The sequence below is a fragment of the Rutidosis leptorrhynchoides genome, chromosome 3 (assembly GCF_046630445.1).
Source record: "Rutidosis leptorrhynchoides isolate AG116_Rl617_1_P2 chromosome 3, CSIRO_AGI_Rlap_v1, whole genome shotgun sequence".
NCBI lineage: Eukaryota > Viridiplantae > Streptophyta > Magnoliopsida > Asterales > Asteraceae > Rutidosis > Rutidosis leptorrhynchoides.
The window spans coordinates 72,821,190-72,843,198 of NC_092335.1; the positions used below are offsets into that span (position 1 = coordinate 72,821,190).

At 35.5% G+C, this 22,009-nt stretch overlaps 2 protein-coding genes and 1 pseudogene across 2 annotated transcripts; 1 reads left to right on the forward strand and 2 right to left on the reverse strand.

Moving 5' to 3' along the window:
• Positions 1 to 12,558: 12,558 nt before the first annotated feature.
• On the forward strand, positions 12,559 to 16,233 carry LOC139896327 (protein IQ-DOMAIN 31-like). Its single transcript, XM_071878952.1, has 7 exons — positions 12,559 to 12,618; positions 13,191 to 13,313; positions 13,467 to 13,718; positions 14,427 to 14,624; positions 14,739 to 14,813; positions 14,914 to 15,889; positions 15,985 to 16,233. Exons 2-7 carry the CDS (start codon positions 13,239 to 13,241, stop codon positions 16,014 to 16,016), a joined length of 1,608 nt encoding a protein of 535 aa, XP_071735053.1. The 5' UTR covers positions 12,559 to 12,618; positions 13,191 to 13,238; the 3' UTR covers positions 16,017 to 16,233.
• Positions 16,234 to 16,575: 342 nt separating this feature from the next.
• LOC139900097 (vacuolar protein sorting-associated protein 29-like) lies at positions 16,576 to 18,886 on the reverse strand (annotated as a pseudogene).
• A 1,486-nt stretch (positions 18,887 to 20,372) lies between these two features.
• Positions 20,373 to 21,315, reverse strand: LOC139896328 (transcription factor PRE6-like). The gene is made up of 2 exons (XM_071878954.1): positions 21,168 to 21,315; positions 20,373 to 20,582 (listed from the first exon to the last, which is right to left on the reverse strand). The coding sequence occupies exons 1-2, from the start codon at positions 21,282 to 21,284 to the stop codon at positions 20,427 to 20,429; spliced, it is 273 nt and encodes a 90-aa protein (XP_071735055.1). The 5' UTR covers positions 21,285 to 21,315; the 3' UTR covers positions 20,373 to 20,426.
• Between the last annotated feature and the right edge of the window lie 694 nt (positions 21,316 to 22,009).

Sequence of the window (22,009 nt, forward strand, 5' to 3'; positions counted from 1 at the left end):
ATTGTCCTCTTAACGATGAACCTGAAGCACTTACCGGCGAACCTATTCGAAACACCATTTTCTCGCTCATTTCTAGAGTATCTCGTCATGATTACATACTATCCCATATTTCGAATCTTGTTCATTCGCTCGTTCCAACTGTCAATCATCCCGGTATAATAGAAGAAGTCAACGAGCTTCGCGCTCGGGTAGTGGCTTTAGAAAATACGGTGCGAAGGTTACAAACACCAGCAGCAGCACCAGCAGCATAATCTGTATCACTATCAACAACGCCGACAGTACTTTTGTCACCCCCAAAATCTCAACATCACAAACTGTATCTCGGATATCAACATCACATACCTCAAAAACCTCATCGGAACTTCGAGTATGATCTTCGTTCTATATATCGTTCTACATCGATTATCTTCGCTTTACGTATCGTTTTACCTCATTTATCTTCGTTCGACCTGGCGATTATGTAATCTCTAATGCTTTAGAAGTTATGTAATCTAGTATTAACGATAAATCAAATGAGTTTAATACTTCATTGACTCATTGAATCTATGATTACATCTGAAGAAAATATATATGCAAGTATATTTTTATAAAGATTGTAATTAAAAATTCTTTCGTACAAACTGTTAATGATGAAAATATTTTAACGGGTGGGTAGTACCCGAGGAATATTTAGAATTCACATTAATAAGTTACGTTGTACATTCTCTAAATCTGATTCAACGGTCATTTACTATCCTACTTACAACTACCGATATACGTATCCGTTCACCACAGAATAACCATTTCTATTCAAATTTCATATTTGGATTTTGATCTATCAGAATCCAACAAGTGGCATAATGAAGAAAACATTGGACAAAAATAAAAAGTGTTAGAAACAAACGAATTAATTAATTGAAATTGTGATAGGATTTCACGCTAACTGTTCCGGCTAACTGTTCCCAGTTAACTGATTAACATTTAATTTATCGCAATTTACATTCTCGCAATTTTATTTATCATCATTTAATTTCTGTTATTTACTTTTACGCACTTTAAATAACGGGACACGTATGCAAGGTTTCGACTTATCATATCGACCCATCTATATATATATTTCGGAACAACCGTAGACACTCTATATGTGAAGGCGGGAGTTGGCTATACAGGGTCGGAGTTGATTTCAAAATATATATATACTTTGAGTTGTGATCGACACCGAGACCGGTATACGGGTCACGATACGTATTATTTAATTCGAATATTATATATTAAATTATATATGAATCATTGAACCATCGGACTATTGGACTGCTAACTTTGGACAATTAAAATGAATTAAATTAAAATATTGATTATAACATATGAAACTAAATAATTCTTCAAGTTTGCCACTTGATTTCATCCTAAACCTCATTTGTACTTCGACAATTATAATCCTCATTCAAATCTTTTCATGATTCTTGAAAACACCTCGATCGAGAAGTTGAACCAGCCGCACCTCGTTTACGGAAGAAAGATTTATGCATACAGTGATGCACCTGAAAAATTTTCGAAACCGAAGTTATAGTTAAAACGTATCCGCGTCGAATTCCTTATCATTCATTATCAAAAACAATCATACGATTCCTTTTCAAGAAGCTAATTTTGTCACAGCTCCACTTCGACTTCTCAGTGAGACTACTCCTATTATAATCTCGATATTTATACTTTGTCCTTTCGCCGTTGTTACCGGAGAACCTTTTTCACAACATCATCAGCAGACGTACCAGCAACTCGTTATCTCTTTGGCGAGATCCGCAATCAGTATTTTGAAAATCTCGTAGAAATTCTCCCAGTTATACCGAGAACGACTATCCCTAAGAATTACATATTTCGAATGTGAAGTTCTGAAAAAAAATCCTGGACTATGAAGTAGTTCTTGAAATGCTGAAGAAGCAGCAAAAACTGTAAACGACTTTAACAGTCAAAAGTTTAATGATGAAGTACATTGTGTTGGTAAAGCTTAGAAAAAGAGGAGAGTTGGAACTGGAAAACGGATTGAGCAAAGTATGAAGGAGGATGTAGATAAATCACAAGAACTGAATCTGCTTTCAAAGGATTCAAACGATTCAGTGCCTGCTGAAACCATTAGTAAAAACCCTACCCCTTATCCTAAACCTTTCCCGAAGATATTCTTCATCATCATCTTATTCTAGATATTATAAGATATCTTCATATCTTCCGTTATACATATTCTCCATATTTCTGGAAATATTTTCACAACTATTCTTATCTGAGAATATTTATCTCTCCGTAATATCTGCGTTACAACATAAAAGAAACTGTGTTAGTTTCTAAGTTCTAAAACCTTCAAGTTTAAAATAGGAATGTTCTGAAGCAGTGTTGGGAACTGATGCATGAATTAGTATAATATAATGAAACTTGATCAACTTCATTATATTACAGTAAGTCATGTTAAGTTTCTAATGAAATGTGATGATTCACAGTACCATCATCATGTGCCATGTTACACGGCTCTTACATTCTATCCAATTCTCAAACATAATAGGAACATGTCATCCTGACAGTTCTATCTTTTCCGGGGTATTCTGGTAATTTGACAAATCAAAATTTGTCCTATTACCATTTCTTTCTTAGAGCATTAGCTATACTCATTTCGAATCTCATATCTACAAATTCCGGACCATTACTCGCTTGACTCGAAGTCAGGAAGAGAAAACGAAAGTATGAAGCTTTGAAAAATAATGAAGAATACAAAGGCCGAAAATCACCCAGGATTTACAAACCGTGTATATCAATACGTATTGCAACGTAAAGACACGGGAGAATTAAAAATATTATAATTCCGAGGAAAGGATAGAAGTAAATAGATTCTTCTGGCGATAAATGAAAGAGAAGAATGAAAGATATGAAAGTTAGAAGTATAACAAGAATTAGAACGGGATGGAGCATTTAAAAGAATACTTTAAGGTATGAGTTGAAGGAGAAAGGATAGAAGATGTGAGTTGTGGAAATAAGGAAGAGAAGGAAATGGATTTATAGCAAAATATTCGACAAAGAAATCGAAACAGATCGCCGCACTAAATCAAAGAAGATCTTGATCGCCAAAGAACCAAATCTTATTACGTAAGATTTTCCATAAATTCCGGAAATCAATCCTAATCACGTCATCGGTTACAACAATTCTATATTTACTCATTTCACTCTTTTGTGATAGCTTCGCTCGTGCGTCTCACATAACCGAATCGTTTTATCTAAATCTTTCAATAATGATAAAATTTCATTATTACCTCATATTCGTCATGAAAACATTCCTATTGTTATTTATGACAACCTCTACCAAATTTCGAGGACGAAATTTCTTTAACGGGTGGGTACTGTAACGACCCGGAAATTTCCGACCAAATTTAAACTCTAATCTCTATATGGTTCCGACACGATAAGCAAAAACCCTAAAGTTGACCCGCACTTTTTCGATCGTTCTATACTTATAAGATTAATATTTACATAAATTAAACCTTACCAACATGATAAGTAATCCAAATTGTTGAGACTTATGTTTTCGAAAAGAGTTTTACACAACGTTTGACCGTCTAGTTTGACCGATGATATCACGAACTATACAATATATGATAATTATACGTTTGTGTATATATATGTATATATACATATTTAACATGATCTAAGAATGTTTTAATATCTCATTTTGTATTAATAACAATAAGTTATAAGTATATTTTGAAACTACTAACTTAAGTTTTCAAAACGATAACCATACGTAACGTTATTTGACTTAAATACTTATGACCTATAATGTTTATACATATATCGTATAAGTAATGTATTTAATCACTTTTAAAGACTTAAATACATAAAACAATATAAGTATATTTACAAAAGATAGCTATATTTGAATCCTCGTTCCGTTTTCTCAAAGATTTCTATACGTATACCTAGGGTATATGTACCCGTATCATACGCAGCTTCTAGATGTATTTACTATTGGTATATACCAATAAAAATCTGCTCCTTAGCAGCCTTAAATGATTAAGAAACATGTGGAACCAACCATTTGTCAAGTAGCATGAATTATTTAGCAAGAAAACAAAGTTAGGTATTTTTTTTTTCCTTTATAACCTAAAAACGTTTTTATGCATGCACACCATTTCTTCACCCCATTTTCTCATACTTACACTTCCATTTCTCTCTCAAAATACTCTTAACTTCATACTTGATCATCTCTAAGCATTTTCCCCATCATTTAGCTTCAAAAACAACACTTAAACCTCATAAGAAAACCTTACAAAAACACTTCAAGAAATCCTTCCAAGAACACAAATTTACTTCCAATCTTTCATCCAATTCCATCACCCTTTTGGTTCTAGCTTTTTACTCCTCTTTTACAGCAACCTTGTCCAAGGAACTTGAGGTAGTAACTATGTTCATAACTTTATTCGATTCATATATATATAGCTATCATATTTTGTGGTATACAATTTTAACAACAAGAACATAGTTTGAAAGTTTTCAAACTTGTTTGCAAACTAAATAGATCCTTCTAACTTAACTTTTAAAATACTTCAATACCTGTAATATAACTTAAGTATATGCTAATTTAACAAGGTATAACTTGGTTTTTCAAAGAACACCTTAAAAACTGTTTTTACGAAATCGGAGTGCAACCGGGGGCTGTTTTGGGTTGGATAATTAAAAACCATCTTAAACTTTGAATTGGAAGTTTATTCTCTGGAAAAATGATTTTTACTATAAATATGTTAACACATAAAAATTTCATGATTTAATTCAAAGTATAAGTATTTTTAGAAAAATGGTCATTAAATGATATTTTTTGTAACAAAAATGTTTAACTTCATAAGTTTCACTAAAGTTTCACCTATGCCGTGTGATTTTGAATACAAACTAAGGTATTTACAGTTCATAGTCTTAAAGAGGGACTCGATCCAAGGAGATGGCAAGTTGAATCAACGAAAACGGAGTTGTAATGAAGAAACTATGACCGAAACAAAATCGGATATCCAAGACTAGTTTAGCCACGAAAATAATTGGGAAAAATTAAATAAATCACATCTTTTTAAGATAACATGATATTTTATATATATGTACTTATAATTCAATTTTATATGGTTCAGGATTACCCGTAAACAACACGAGAAGATTAATCATAAGATCCCATGATTGTACGCAACACGTCATTTGACAACACCGGTACTTTATGTACGCAACACGTCATTTGACAACACCGGTACCGTGGGTCAAGATTAATCTCGACCAATACATATACGATGGGGGTTTTATTATTTCGTTGGGGGTTTATTAAACATCTAAAAATGAACCATTAAAATTGAATTACTAACATCGAACTGCTAACTACGGACTAAGGAATTATTTAAAGTATTAAAAGTATAACAAGTATATATATGTGACGTTTGTTTAAAAAGAAAAGGTATTGATATATTATATATGGATAGGTTCGTGATATCAACCGGAGACCAAGTCAAAATATATATATCTTCAAGACGAAAGTGAGTATATAGTCCCACTTTTAAACTCTAAATATTTCGGGATGAGAATACATGTATTTTATGTTTTACGTTATGGACACAAGTAACTGAAAAATATATTCTACGTTGAGTTGTACCACTGGCATACTTCCCTGTAGCTTGGTAACTGTTATTTACAGCGGTATTGTAAACGCGAATCCTGTTGATAGATCTATCGGGCCTGACAACCCCAACCGGACTGGACGACCAGTATTCAACGGTTGCACAGTACTTCGTTTCGTGACTACACTTGGTACGGTGTAGTAAGATTTCATAATAAAGGGAATATGCGACGTGATTAAATGTTAAGTATGGTTACCAAGTGCTCAACCACTTAGAATATTTTTATGAAAATGTTTATATATGAAATCTTGTGGTCTATATATATATATATATATCGCTGCCGGCATTAAACCTATATCTCACCAACTTTATGTTGACATTTTAAAGCATGTTATTCTCAGGTATGAATTAAGTCTTCCGCTGTGCATTAGCTCGTACTAAGGATACTACTTGAGGCTATTAAGGACTTATATCATAAGGCGTTGCATTCGAGTCATTGAAGTTCATAGAGACTATTATTAAGTAAATGGCGGTTTATGTCATTTGAATATTATGAAATGTCAGGCGATTATGTCAATTCTGGATGTAACTATAGATTGCCTTTTAAGAATAAATGCAACGTTTGTAAGATGTATCATATAGAGGGCACGTACCTCGCAATGTTATCAACTATTGTAATTCGTTTGTAATCAATATGGACAACGTCCGGATGATTAGTTTCGGATCCTTTCACATGTGGTCTTAGCCTCATCTCATTCGGCAATTCGGACTTGATAATATCCCGATCTCAAGTCTAACTTGGAGAAGTATCTCACCTTCCCAAGTTGATCGAACAAATCAGCAATAAGTGGGATTGGGTATTTGTTCTTGATAGTTACCTTGTTGAGTGCCCGGTAATCTATACACATCCGCAAGGACCCATCCTTCTTTCTTTGAAATAGCACCGGAGCACCATACGGGGCTTTTGAGGGACGGATATATCCCGCATCCAATAACTCCTTGAGTTGTCTCCCCAACTCCTCCAACTCGGGTGGGGGCATTCGGTAAGGGGCTTTAGAAGGAGGTTTTGATCCCGGCTCCAACTCGATCGCATGGTCTATCTCCCTCCTAGGTGGTAGCTTCCTTGGTAACTCCTTGGGCATGACATCCTTGAACTCATCAAGGACTTTCTCAATCTCCTTGGGTACCTCTAGTTTTCCCTTTTCTTCGGTCGTCTCTTGCCTTGCTACCGCTAAATAGCAAGTCTCGTTCTTATTGTATCCCTTCTTGAATTGCATGGCCGCAAGTGACTTGGATGCACTCTTGCTTCCACGTTCGATTGACACCATACAAGTTTTCCCACCATCCAAGATACACAGTGAGTTAGCGAACGGTATAGGGAAACCGCGTACCTTATCTAGGAACTCCATTCCAAGTACTAACTTAAAGTCATCTATAGGAATGACCGATAGATCAATCATTCCTTCCCATTCTCCAATCTTCACTTTTACATCTTTAGCCACTCCACTAATCGGTTTAGCATTCGCGTTCACCGTCTTTATCATTCCGCCCTCCTTTATCTCTTTAATCCCCAATCTCTTAGCTTCCTCGGTGGAGACAAAGTTATGAGTAGCTCCCGTATCTACCAAAGCTCGTACCCGGTTTCCTCGAACATAAACTTCCACGAATTGGAGTCCTTTAGCCATTACTTTGGGTACCTCCACCTTGGCCTTGACAGCGTTGAGTATTTGCATCGATCCCATGCACACATCCTCATCCTGACAACCCGCCTTTTGAGCTTCCATAGCATGAAGGCTAGCTTTCTTCGGACAATCTCGGGCTCTATGCGGTCCATCACATATGAAACATCCATCATTCTTGTAAGAAGTTTTTATGCTCTTGTTATTCCCGGTTGGTGGCTTACGTGTATTATCATTCCTTGATTGGGCGGGCTTATCTCCCCCACCTTTCTCATGGCTCACCTTCTTATCTTTTGACTTGAACGAATCTTTCCTATTAGCATGGTCGACTAGTGCGTCCGCTTGAGCAATTGCGGTGGCAAGGTCTTGGACTCCTCGTCTCTCCAACTCCGTTTTAGCCCAAGGTTGCAAACCATTGAGAAAATAGAAGAGAAGAATATCATCGGGAATATCTGGGACCTCCAGGCTAAGGTTCGTGAATTCTTTAATATACTCCCGAATCGTCCCGGAATGATGTAATTTACGTAGACGACTCATCGCATCCTTTTGAGCATTCTTGGGGTAGAATTGATTCTTAAGTTCAGTAAGGAAATCATCCCAAGTATCAATAGTAACCGTACCTTTCTCGATATCTCCATATCGACGATGCCACCATAACGCTGCGGTATCCTTCAGGTAACGGGTTGCCGTCTTGATCTTCATTGCATCATCCACTATGTTGACTCCCTCCAAGTATTGTTCCATCTCCCATATAAAATCATCAACCGCTCGGGATTCCCGCTTCCCCACGAACGGTGACGGCTTGGGAACGTCCACCTTCAGAGCATTGCATCCAGTGTTGCTACCCCCACTAGCCATGAATCTCAAACAAGAGTTCATGTTGGTTTGTAAATCCACGAGGCGTTGGTAAATAGTGGAGACCTCCCCCTCCATTTCGCCTCGGAACTTCGTAATCTCACCCATGAGCATACCCCTTAAGTCATGGATCTCACGTCGCATGTCAACGTCTAGCACGTTGATTGCACTCTTGCAATCATCTTTCAATTCGTCAAAGTCCCCGTCCAAACCATCCAAACGTTGGTGGACGTCTTCGACCTTTGCTTTCACGTCGTCCATGGATGTCTCTACATCCATGATCCTCTTGTCCAAGTTTGCGACAAAGTCTTTGGACGTACCTCAGTTCTTCTTGGCTCCTTGGCGAGTCTCTACCCGACCACGAGTCTCATCACCCATCACACCACTTGTTGCGCTCACATTCTTCTCGGTCTCGGTTGCCATCTCCTTGAATCGACCTTGCTCTTGATACCAAATGTCACGGACTTATCTCGATAAGCTCACGTGCGGCACTTAGTCTCTACTAAGTCAACCTTACTCGGACCTTATAACGATTCAAGTAACCAAAAGAGAAAATATTATAGAACAAGTGGAATTGAAGAAAATACTTATATTGCTTGAGAATGCTTTACAAGAGAGAATGTTTGAGATTTGAGGTGTGGTGTGCCAAATGAGACCACCCCTATTTATACTACTTCTAACACAAAATGGATGGCTAAGATTAATCTAAATCAATGGTTAGGATCTAAGTACTAGAAACTTCAAGTATATACATGGAGATAGATATTTCCATGAACATTCCATACCATTCCATGGAAGAACTCATGGGAAAGTTCTAGGGAGCTTACATGATGTTCTTGGGCCTTCCATGAAGTTCTTGGGTTAAAACCCTTAATTGGGTCATAATCTTAGTGGGTTGGGCCACAAACTTATTGGGTTGTGACAATAAGCACCCTTATTATCATTGAGTACATTAGTCGTTGAAAATTTTTATGTTTGATAAATTCGAGTAAAGATTCAAGTTCGATCCTTTATATGTTGCTTACGTTAAGTTACAACACTGGTGACAAAAGTATATGTGCTCATCATGTCAATGTTTCACACTTTTACAATAATCATATCATTATATGCTCATCATGTCAATGTTTTACCCCAATAACCATATCATGAAAGATAATGTCACAAATATTCACGTTGTTTGCGTGGTGGAACTAGTTAACATATAAGAATGCGTGTGACATCGCGGGTTAAGAAGGCTAGGATTTACAAATAAGATTGAAGCATGGGTTGAACACTCAAAAGAGGTTGATTCACAAGTAGAGAACGGGGTTGTGTCCACCAGGGACGTCTCAACAATTTAAAGGTTCTAGACGAAATAAAAATAAGCTCACATACACGTTAAAATTTTTAATACCCACAAAAAAATAATACGCCAATTTATCTATTTATTTATTTACATTGTATTTAACTATTAAAAACAAGGTATTTTAACTTTAATTAACAATTTTTTATTTGATTTAATTAAATATATTGAGAAAATTATTTACGTATTCAAAATTTTGGGTCCTTCTAAATTTTTGAGTCCTAGACGGTTGCCTATGCTCGAAGACACCTATAATGTCAACAAAAAAAAAAAAAAAAAAAAAAAAAAAAAAAAAAAAAAAAACTAGTGAATGACGAAGTAAGGAAGTACTTAGGTGAAGCCGTTGCTTTACGACTGATTTAAATCTTATCTTATAGTAATAAATCAATTGACATTTTTTATTTAGTTATATATGAAATCTAATCACATACCTTAAATCAAACACAAATATTAATTAAGTCAGTCACGGTATTTTGTTTGTTAAATAACTAGTTTTCAGTTCAGTTATACATTATCACGTTATGAAATTTAAGAAAAAGACAAAAATAAGACAATTATTACTGTAATTATTAAATTATTAATTAAATTTAGGCGTGGGCGTCTCAAATAATTCTATTATCGAAATCGCTTCTTCCCTCGGGTGCAACAAAGGGGAATTCCCTTTCACTTACCTCGGTATACCTATCGGGCGAACGATGAAAAGAATTGAGGATTGGGGTTCGGTAATTGAAAAGTTTCGGGATCGTTTAGCGGATTGGAAAGCAAAATCGATGTCGTTCGGTGGTCGTCTCACTCTCATTAAGTCGGTGCTTAGTAGCCTCCCATTGTACGCCTTCTCCCTATTCCGTGCTCCATCGGGTGTCATTAGCTCGCTTGAAGGTATGAGACGTAACTTTTTTTGGGGCGGGTCGGGTGATCACACAAAAATGTCTTGGGTTAATTGGGAATCCATATTGTTACCTTATGATCGGGGGGGGATTAAATATCGGGACCCTTAAAGCTAAAAATTTTGCTTTAATGGGAAAATGGTGGTGGCGTTTTCGAGTAGAACATAACTCGTTTTGGGTTCGGGTAATCAAAAGTATTCATGGGAGGGACGGGGGGCTGGGACATATCAATTCGGGTCACTCTTCGGGTAAATTTTCGGTTTGGAAAGGTATTCAATCCATTGCTAAAGACTTTGACAAGTTGGATTTTAATTTCTCAAATTCGTTTGTCAAAGTTGTCGGAAATGGGGAGAATACCTTATTTTGGAAGGATAGATGGCTTGATAATCAATTGTTGTGCGAGAAATACGGGAGACTTTTCAGGTTGGAAGTTAATGAGGATGCTTTGGTTTCGGATCGTGTTAAAAAAGATGGTGAAGATACAACTTTTCTATGGAACTGGTCCAGATGTCCTAGTGGTAGAACGAACAGCGAACTAGATTCTCTTCAAGACAGATTGGCACATTTTAATTTTGCAAATAGGGAAACTGATTCTTGGTCATGCCTTTTCAACAGTAATGGGAAGTTTACTTCCAACTCTCTGTTTCATCTTCTCAATGAGAAACTTCTGCCTTCTCATCCTGTGACTCATGCTACCTTGCGCAATTCCTTATTACCATCCAAAGTCGAAATTTTTATTTGGCGGGCAAGGCTAGGAAGACTTCCGGTAAAGGTGGAACTCGACAAACGCGGGATAGACTTAGACTCGGTCCGATGTCCAAATTGCAATGGCGATATTGAAACCATGGACCACATGCTTCTTTCGTGCCCAAAAGTGAAAGAGTTATGGGGTCATGTAATGAGTTGGTGGAACTCGGGCACATCGATGTACACTAATCGTGACGATTTATTCTTGGGAAAAGGAGCGAGATCGGACCCAAATGCATATTCCAAAATTTGGCAATCTATCGAATGGGTTTGCGGATACTTGATATGGAGGAATCGAAATCAATGTTTGTTCGAGAAAAAAGTTTGGAGCGTTCCAATGACGTTGAACGAGATTCAAGCTATGAGTTTTCAATGGATTAACAATCGCTCGAATAAACTTTCTTTGGATTGGAATGTATGATTGTCGAGCCCGAATGCGTACGATGATCATGGCTGATCCGAAGGGACTGCTCACGAATGGCATACTCAATATGAATAATCTGAAAATTCATGATCTTGCTACTGTCTCGAGTTTTAGTTGTAATAGGCTGCAACTTTCTTTTTGTCCTTAAGGCCATGCTTCTCATGTTTAGTTTGTAATAGGCTGCTAGTTTTTTTTTTTTTTTTTTTTTTTTGGCCTCTGGACCTTGCATTATCTTTATGCATGTATATGTATTTTTCGATTATTTAATATAAGTCTTTTTGCCTTTCAAAAAAAAAAAAAATTATTAATTAAATATTAAATGTTAAATAAATTAGTACTCCGTAGCAAAAAAAGATTAATTTGTTATAATAATAATAATAATATAGATATGGATAGTCAATTTTGGTGTATACATATAGTCAATTTTGGTACACAAAGTATGTATTTTTATATTGAGATTTTAGGCTATAAATACTCATGAATGCAAGCATTAAACTTGCACCATTTCACACACTTACAAAGTGTTTCTTTCTTTCTCCATTATCATCTTTGTTCTTACACTTCATTATTAGTATTCTTAATCAAGAATCAAATCACTAAAGGTAGTTATAAGCCTACTGAATTATAACATCAAGAATCAAATCACTAAAGGTAGTTATAAGCCTACTGAATTATAACATCAAGAATCAAACCACTAAAGGTAGTTATAAGCCTACTGAATTATAACATAATTAAAGAAAAAAACCGGTCCGCTTTATTCCGCTCACTTTACTGAGAGTGAAGCTGAATATAGGATATAACTATAGATATAGACAGATATATACAACATTATATATATATATATATATATATATATATATATATATATATATATATATATACACACATAGTGATAGTCCATGTTTCTAAACCGCATGACATCAAATTCAAGGTACATCGTCTCCATCTTCATCATTTCTATTTTCTATCTCTATTTCTACTTCTATTCATTTATTAAAATAATTATTATGTGATCTGTTTTCCACGCATTCAATTTCAGTTTGTTTGCAGCTGTCGCTACTTAGGGTTCGGTTGTCAGGTACATTTCCAGATCTGAACACCTTCATTTCAAAATCCCAGCTCATGCTCTTGTGTTTCTACAATTACATTTGCTTACGCTGCAGATCTCGGCTTGATATCAATACATTTCTTATAATTTGAAGTTAATTGATAGTTATGCTGTGTATACAGTATGTAGTTATGTAATTTTAACTTGTTATTTACCGTTACTTAATACTTATTGAAATTTGTTTAATATATCTATTTATAATTAGCATTTGATCTAATTGCAATTGAAAATGTGTAGATTCTATTTTTCTTTATCGGCGGTGTGACTGATTAAATTCATTCTCTACTGAAAATTTGAAGGACAAGTGTGACTTGTTATGTTATTGATTGATCATGTTATTTATAAGTAGTAGTGTGAAATTGAAAATAAAGTAAGGTCCTTTGTGTTAAATTTTGAGTCGGCCTATGTAGGAATTATATTATCTTCATTTCTACTAGTTTTTTTTTTTTTTTTTTTTTGAACAGCAAGACTTCATTTCTACTAGTACGTCTGGTTTTTTGTCGATTTAACTTTAACGTTAGTTCATTTTTGGGATGATGCAGAGACTTTTAAGGTGCGGCTGCATTTCTAGCAGCAGTTGTTAATTAACGATGGGGAAGTCTCCTGGAAAGTGGATCAAGACTGTGTTTTTTGGGAAGAAGACAACAAGATCTAATCTTTCAAAAGTAAGAAAAGAATGTCTATGTATCAATATAAGTAGTAATCCTGGACTGCGTATTACACTGCTTAATCATAACAGTAAAAGCGACTTTACATATAATGATTGACAAACTAGGCAGTCATTTCATTTCATTCTGATATCATGTTGTTTTTTGAAGGATGCTACCTCGGAAATAAAGACATCTGTCGTTAATATGCCACCGTCAAACGATGTTGGTGCTGATTCTATGGTTATCTCTAGCCCAGTGCGTCCTGTCATTGCTTCAAGTGAAGAGCATATAGAATTAGAAAAGAGCTCGAGTGCCAACTTATTGCCTGATACTACTGAATATGTAGCTGCAAGTGGCGAGGAGTTAATCAAGCTAGAGCAAGCTGCCACAAAGGCACAGGCTGCATTCAGGGGATACTTGGTAATGCTATTGATCTTGATTAAGTTCTTCTTTTGCTTGCTGAAAACTTATGTTTAGAGTATAGTTCTCTATTCTCTTACATCATCTATATATCAATGCAATTTTTTTAAAGTATTGTTCTCTATTCTCTATTTTGTGGTATGGAGCCTGTTTTATTGTGGTTATCAACAAAGTTTTTACTTGCCTTGCCCTTGAGGCAGCTAGTTAGTTGTGCATTTACATAAAACAATGAAAGAAGGTACTGCACTATAGTTTCAGATGTGGGTGTAAATTTGTGCATGTCTCAAAGCTCTCAACATGGACTTTTGTTGACTAGTAGAAGATTAGAAGGTTGTATATGCTATAAGTCAAGTTGACCTTCTTTCACTTTTTAATCTCTTAAATTTTGGCACAACCAAAAACGAAATGGTGCTATAGTTTATGAAGTTAATTCATAAAGTTAGCATCTTTTGCTCTCTTCCCACTTTACTATTACATCCAAGAGTTAATTTAAGGCAACATAATTTAAAATTTAAAATATTGATAATTATAAGTGAATTTTAGATGTAATTTCTCTTTTTCAATTTTGTAACACAAAAGCTTTTTGGGGTGTAAATGACACACTATTCAACATTATAAAAATGTGTGTGGAGATATTTAAATCACTTGTCATATATATCTTTTGCCATTACTGCAATACCTACACTAACATAAATTTTATACGTGAAGGCTCGAAGAGCATTTTGGGCCCTCAAGGGTATCATAAGGCTTCAAGCTCTTGTTCGTGGTCACTTAGTTCGGAGACAGGCTGTTGCTACTTTAAGTTGCATGCGTGCAATTGTTGAGTTCCAGGCATTGGTTCGTGGCCGAAGTGTCAGACTTTCAAACACTAGAGTGCTTCAAAAGCACACTACTAGAGGATCTGTGGTAATCCTTCTTTCGTTTTTTTATTGTCATCTAAGTTCACCATATAAAAAAGTTGCTGCCATGTACTTTATCCTAATAAAATGATGTTGACTTATGGAAATCTTATTTTGTTAGGACACGAAATCGACAAACTTGCTTGGTACGTCCCTTCGAGTAGAGAAGCTATCTACAAATGTGTTTGCCACCAAGGTATCCTCATAATATTACAATGATATGTAGAAATTTTACAGATATCAGTATTATGTTTATATGTTTACATTTTGAGAAGTTGACTTAGATCTTAATCTAGCTTGTTGCTTCATCTTACACAACGATGCCTTTAAGCCTCCAATACGAATCAGTTGACCCAAATTCGGCGCGGAGCTGGCTTGAGCGATGGTCGTCTTCTTCTTTCTGGGAACCCCTATTGCAACCAAAAAAGACGCTTGATCCAAAACCTAAAAGAAAGCAGACCAAATTGCAAATTGAGGAAACCGAAATAGGGAGACCAAAGAGAAGCGTTCGAAAACTCCCTGCTGCAAACATTGATACCGGCCTCTCCAATTCATCTGAAAATGAAAAATCCAGACGTACTGTGAGAAAAGCCAGCCACCAAGCTGATGTGGGTCAAGATCAATCTGTTAGTGAATTAGAAAAAGTCAAACGTAATCTAAGAAAAATATCTATTTCCACCAAGTCTGAAACTGAGGCTGGAAAATCTTCACCGAATTTGATTAAAGAAATCTCTGAGGAGGTAACCAATCATGGTTCTGAGAAAATAAACGGGTCATATATTGATAGTGTTAAACAGCCTGAGCCTGAGCCTGAGCCAGAAGAACATCGTGTTCAACCTAAACAAGACAAACCACTTGAAGTTGTGCAAGATGATCAGGCCCCCGTTGAGCCAACGCCCCTTGAAACCAACGGGAAGCTTGAGGACGAACCACCTGCAAAGGTGGAAGTAAATGTGAAGGAAAATCAGAAAACAAGGAGGAGAAAGTCGTTACCAGCTGCAAAACAAGAACAGCATGAGATTGTATCACAAAACACACCAACCTTGCCAAGCTATATGGCAGCTACTGAGTCAGCTAAAGCCAAACTCAGAGCACAAGCAGCAGCAAAGGCTGCTGAAGAAGGGGTGGTTGAAAATGGTGTCCCAAGGCGGTTATCTCTACCATCCGTCACTGCAAAAACGAAATTGCAGTCACCACGGGTTCAAAAGTCTGTACAAGCTAATGGCAAGGGAGGGAGTAAACCTAATAAATCCCAAATATCTCCTAGAGATGGTAAGCAACACATGCTATAATAATTAATGTACTTTTTTTAGTTAATTAGATATATAAGTTGGGGTTATTAATTAGTTTCACACAACTTATTTCAGAAAAAGTAGTTCAGGGAGGGTGGAAGAGGTGAGAGCTTAGATCAGCAAATCCTTGAACGAGGAAGAGGTGAGACCATCTGTTGCAGCTTCGGTACAATTCTTATTGTGTTGTGCTACATTAATTGGTTAGACATTAAGAAATAACTGTTGTTTGTTGTTGCCGGTTTGATCATTTTCTTTTGTTTCCAGGGATGTTTTAGTCAGTGTCTGAAATCTGAATGTATAGTTAAGGACCCAAAGTTTGTTTTGATGCTATTTTTTGTGTTTTTTTTTTTTTTTTTTTTTTTTTTTTTTTTTTTTTTTATATGTATTTGGAATGGGATGCTTGTGATACATAACTTACTATTTGATGTTCAACTTATCATTGCCATTAACACTATGTTGATCACATCAAGATTTGAGATATTCAATTTTGAAATTTAAACTATTACTCTATATGTTTTATCATTTCAAAATATTGCTTCATTACAAAAAATGTTGAACGAAAAGATAAAAAAGAAAAAAATAGTTCACTTACACCACATGAAAATGGGGTTCAAAAAAACTAACAGAAAGGAAGCCTAATAGAGTTAGCAGAAAGATGATAAGTGATTAGTGATCTAATAAAGTGGCTGTAGATGTTTTCTTGAAATCGATCTTGTCAACTTTTACTTCTCCATCAATGAGTTCATAAACATAGCAACAACACGTAACCCATCAATGTCCATGAGAACAAAGCTCGGGTTTACATCGTAGGTGATGCTGCTGTATGCACCAGTGGCTGAACCAGGGTTTATAGCAACACCGGCCTCATGTTTGTAAGCCTTGAACTGATGAGTATGACCACTAACGAGGATGTCAACATCCAACTGTCTTTGGAGCATGGCTAAAGAATCCAAATCCCACCAAGGAACAACCTGGATAAGTATAACAAATTCGATAAAGAATACAACAATCCATATTGCAACAACAACAAAAAGTATAGTGAAAAAAAAAAAAAAAACAGTTGATTGAAGCTTGAATTCATAATATCTGCAGCTAATAATATGACTAACTTGATGAGCATGGCACAATCCAAGCTTGAATTGCCCAATGGTAAGTGTTTTAGTCTCAGGATAATGAAAATCTTCATCGTATTCACCTCGAGTAATATGTAAGTTCGGGCATAGGCTCTTCAAATAATCATGTACTTCCTGCTCATGATAATATAAAGATGTGATTAGAAGCCAAACCAATATCCAAAACAAATATGGGATTCACAAAAACAAAGTTGCTCGTGCACAATTCACGAAAAGACTGTTTCGATGATCTTTATTAAGGTATTATGGACATGTTGAGAGTTCATTGTGTTCGCTCCCTCTTGCCAATCAAGTTTTCCTTTTTAATTACTATGATTTACAAATGTACATTGACAGTCTAACAACAAAGTTTAAAGCAAATAGTTTTCAGCTTTTCGAAAAGAAAAAAAAAAAAACAAATAGTTTTCAAACACTTAGTATTGTATATTTGTATAGATGCAAAGTTGTTTGATCCAAATCAAGCTAACAACCAATCACATTTGAATGATCCAAATCATAATCATAAGTAGTACCAGATGAGTGAGATATGTATCACTTACTTTGATACAGAGATTACCGGTGCAAATAATATGTTGAATTACTGTCTATCACAAAATACTACCAGAATGTATACACAATGGTATTTAATTACCTCAATAATTCAGTGATGATCGGATAAAAAGGTGTCACCTTATCTATCATTTACGAATTTTGCGCAGAAAGTTTGGAAATTAAAAATTAATCGTCGACATTAGTTAATTAGGTGTACAATAAAATATGATGCTTTCAACTTAAAAACCGCTAAAACTGAAATCGACTTTTTCTATCGAGTCTACCAAGTTAGACTTTTTGTTACGCGAGATCACGAACAAGGTGGGATCCGATGTGTACAAAAAGCCACGCCCCCACGAGACATGAGTTTGAGCCGTGGGTGGGCGTCGGTGAGTTTCCCACGAGGTATCCTGAGATCCGTTTGCAGTGGCGATTCCAGAATCAGTATTCAATGGGGTCCTGAATTTTTTTTTCCAATGCTAGTTATATTTAAATGTTATTTTAGTGGTCATTTACCTTTAAAAACTACAAATTTGAAAAATATATGTGATCCGAGTAGTTAAATTTAGTAGTGTCTTATACAATTTAAAAGAAAAACTATAAATTTGAAAAATATACGGTGTCCTGTAGTTAAATTTAGTGGTGTCATGTACAATTTAAAGAGTATTTTCTACGCAGAAATTTCAAACTAGTGGTGTTCCGTGACCTCAGATGTATAAAGCTAAAATCGCCACTGACCGCTTGTCACTTTTTAACTGATTCTGTGTATATTTATCAGTTGCATATTTTTTTAATTTAATAAATAGATAAATTTACTTATAAATGATACATCTACACAACAAACACTTTTTTTTCCACAATTTTCTCTACAATTATCTCTCAAATCTCATACAAATTAATAAAAAATAAAACAAAATTCTCGAATTCCTTCTCGAGTTCGATTTCGACAATGAAGAGATTGTACAATTTGTCGATCTAGTAACTAAAGAGGAAGGTAGCTCAAGTTCATCACTACAAGTCCCTTGAACCCGTACGTATATTCCGAGAGAGCGATAGCACGCCGCACAACAATTATATAATGATTATTTTTCGGAGAATCCAAAATTTCCACCAAGTTATTATAAACGACATTTTCGTATGCATTGTCAATTATTTCTCCGAATCGTTTAAGGTATAACTAAGTTTTCTAGCAATTCTATTCCCGCTCATTTTATGTTTTTTAAAGAATGTCCGGATGGACTTGGTCGGCAAAGTTTAACCAACTTAGTATATATGACCTTTTTGCTAGAGAACGCAGCAGCGTTGCCCGTCATGGTCCTTTATGTCTCCCAATCGATGTCGATAGGACTGGATATAGTTAGTTCAAATAATGGTGGAAGTGGCGAGAGTAAAACAAAAGAGTCCTTTTCAAAGATTGGTTAAGGAGTTCTCATTTGTGTTAAGGTCGGGTAAATCTTTTCGTTTAGCTCACGTGGAAGGTAAACTTATTAAATCGAGGTTTTTGAGCAAGAAAACAAGCGTACCCACGGAGAAGCTTGTTCTTTTCATGGATGGTTTCGATTGTGAAGGCGTTTTCTCGAGATAATTTTATCTGTTAGGCTTAGGATTTTGATGTTTTACTCCATTCTACAATGAGTTCTTTAGACAGAGTGGACTAATAATTTAATGTAATAGTAATAAACACCAACGAACCATCTCAAGTAAGATTGTCAGTGATTTATGTTCTAAAATCCTAACAACGATTTGGGTTCAAATCTCATTAGAATCATATCATGGGGTGACGATAAAAATGTTCGAAAACAGTTACGGGATAACTAATTAGTTCACGAACATCACTATAAAAACTATTTCCCTTCCATATTAGCCTAAAAAGACCAAATTAAGTGGTTTTTCCCTGAACTTAAAATGACCAAAATACACTCACAGAGTTTTGTATTCTTTCATTTAGTAAGCAACATCGAAACTATATGCGAAGAATGCAAAGGTTTTCATTTTATCACGTGTGCTCCTATATTCGGGTTTGTGCGGGTTTTAGTACACACATATTTTTGTGTGGGTTCGTATGGATGCCATACAGTGTCGTAACTTTTTTCGGTCACATGTCTGAACAAACCGAGTCCGAACATGCGTGTATGCGAATATGTTTGGACTCAAGTAACGAGATCGTAATCTCACGTACTCAATACCATTAATAGAAAACAAGACACGAGTCCACACTACTTTTGTGAGGACGAATAATATATTTTGATAAAAAAAAAAAAGTTCTATAAAAGTGTATTTTGTTCTGAATTTATTTAATTAAATTTGTGTATATGGGTCATTTTCCCATATAATATTAGATGTTCCCATAAAATAAGTGTACGCATTGAGACTACATTGACACTGCCTGCCTGTCCTAATTTGTTATCCGAGTACGTTGTTATAACTACTAGATGATCCAATCAAAGGTTATCATGATTCATGAGCCAATGATTACGTTGACTAGGCCCATTAGATATCTTATTCGTTGATTTATATATGAAGCCCATATATGCTACTGGGTCACTTTCTGCATAGGCTTTTTAGGAATTTAATTTTTTTTTTTTTTTTTTTGCTTTATAACGTATTTTCACATGTTACATTACTTGATTTATTAAAAAGAGAATAATCTATATTTTTAAAACTAATTACCAAACAATAAAAATGTTGATAGTCCAGGAGTTGAAATTAACATGCATCGAATTAAGAAGAAATTAATTAAGATGTGAAACACATAATTAACAAACATATACTATTGTATATTATTTGTACTTACCTGTGTAGCTCTAGATATCATTATGATTATACAAACATTTATATCTATATATTTAAACTTCATTGATTAATTAAACTCCTAATGATGGATGCTTGTGGGCTATCATCGTCAACGGTGGACAATAACTGGGAGAGACGATCACTAAGGTCATCAACCTCCTTGTGCAAGTTTCTCACGTAGCTGCACGTCTCGTGTAACACCTTTGAAGCCGATGCCTACACCAAAACCATATACGCCAAATGAAGATTAGTCGAGATATTAATAAAGATCAACTTACATGTGAAAATTTTGTCATTTTATTTGTATGAATAATGCATAATTAATTTGGTATATTGTACTCCTACTAATTAAACTAGCAAGGTTGGTTGTGTGATGCAAGCTTAAGTATTTAAGGTGCTTTGAGTGTGAGAAAAATATATTCATTTTTCGAATTCTGTTAGATTGAGAAGTGAACGGAATAGTACGGAGTATTATCAATTGGTTTGAGTGGTATGGGGTGGGATTAAACTTGGGTACGGCTAAACCAGGTTCGATTCTCACTCCAAGCGGGAGTTTCCAACCTTTGATGGTACTGCTAACATCAATGCGATTTGCGAAGCAGGTTTCGGGAAGGTTTTTCCAACCTTCGATGGTACTGCCAATATCGTCCGAATTGGGTTTCTTTCTAACATATGTGTGGGTGACATATGATCGCGAAGGTGGTTAAGTCCCCTCTGGTGATGCCGATATTGCCGTTCTGAAAAAAAGTTAGTATTAATATTTCTAATTTAACAGAAACCCATGATCCAGGCACAGTATACCTTTTTGGAACGACGATTGCGAAGCTCAGGAATGTGTTGTTGCAACTTGGAGACGAGTTCAATAATCTGATCGTCTGTGATCCTTGACGACGTTCCTGATGACCTTCTACTAGACATTATGATTAACTTAAACGTTAAAGATTATTAATCGATGATATGTATGAAAGCAGGCAAGTGAGTTAGAATGCATATAATAGGTAGATATATGGGGGGTTTATATATGGTTGGAATTAAGGATGTAAAGATAGGTGGGACGTTATATTGATGTTGTATATACATATGAGAAAAAACATCCCAGCCCGATGATGTTGTGTGAATATGTAACCATGGAGCCATGTAGGGTTCGTGGCTAGCCCCACCTGATGACTTAATTATGGGACCCTTGATTTATTGACCATCCAATTAGCTGAGAAAAAAAAGAGGAGAAGATATATAAATCGAGTCTTTGGCTGATCCTACTAGAATAGGTTCTAGTAAATGTGAGAGAGGGTGAGTTTTGTAACTATTGATTAAAGGGACATAGAAATAGAACGGTCTAACATATATTGTATGCATGTCTCCCACGAGTAGACTATGATCGGGAGACATTCAAACCATGTTGTTATACGTAATAAGTTAAAGATACTTGGGTTCAAACTAATTAAAAAAAAAAAAAAAAATTGTGATCGAAACCAATATGTTTGGACAATTGCATGTTAGAGTCTTAGAGAGATCGATCAAGTGGTTATTAGACATGTAACTTATCAATTTTAAAGTTAGTGACTCTAAATGTTGAACTTATAAACTATTATACATATGTCATATGTGCGTGGTGTGTTGGGGGATCCTTCATCTTTGAGAGT

What these genes read in the sequence shown, in the direction of transcription:
- LOC139896328 (XM_071878954.1), bottom strand. Translation starts at nt 21,284, where the DNA reads ATGTCTAGTAGAAGGTCATCAGGAACGTCGTCAAGGATCACAGACGAT. An exon ending in GCAATCGTCGTTCCAAAAAG is followed by an intron (nt 20,583 to 21,167) that starts GTATACTGTGCC and finishes GTTTTGGTGTAG; the next exon opens with GCATCGGCTTCAAAGGTGTT.
- LOC139896327 (XM_071878952.1), top strand. Translation starts at nt 13,239, where the DNA reads ATGGGGAAGTCTCCTGGAAAGTGGATCAAGACTGTGTTTTTTGGGAAG. An exon ending in CTGCATTCAGGGGATACTTG is followed by an intron (nt 13,719 to 14,426) that starts GTAATGCTATTG and finishes TTATACGTGAAG; the next exon opens with GCTCGAAGAGCATTTTGGGC. An exon ending in ACACTACTAGAGGATCTGTG is followed by an intron (nt 14,625 to 14,738) that starts GTAATCCTTCTT and finishes TTATTTTGTTAG; the next exon opens with GACACGAAATCGACAAACTT.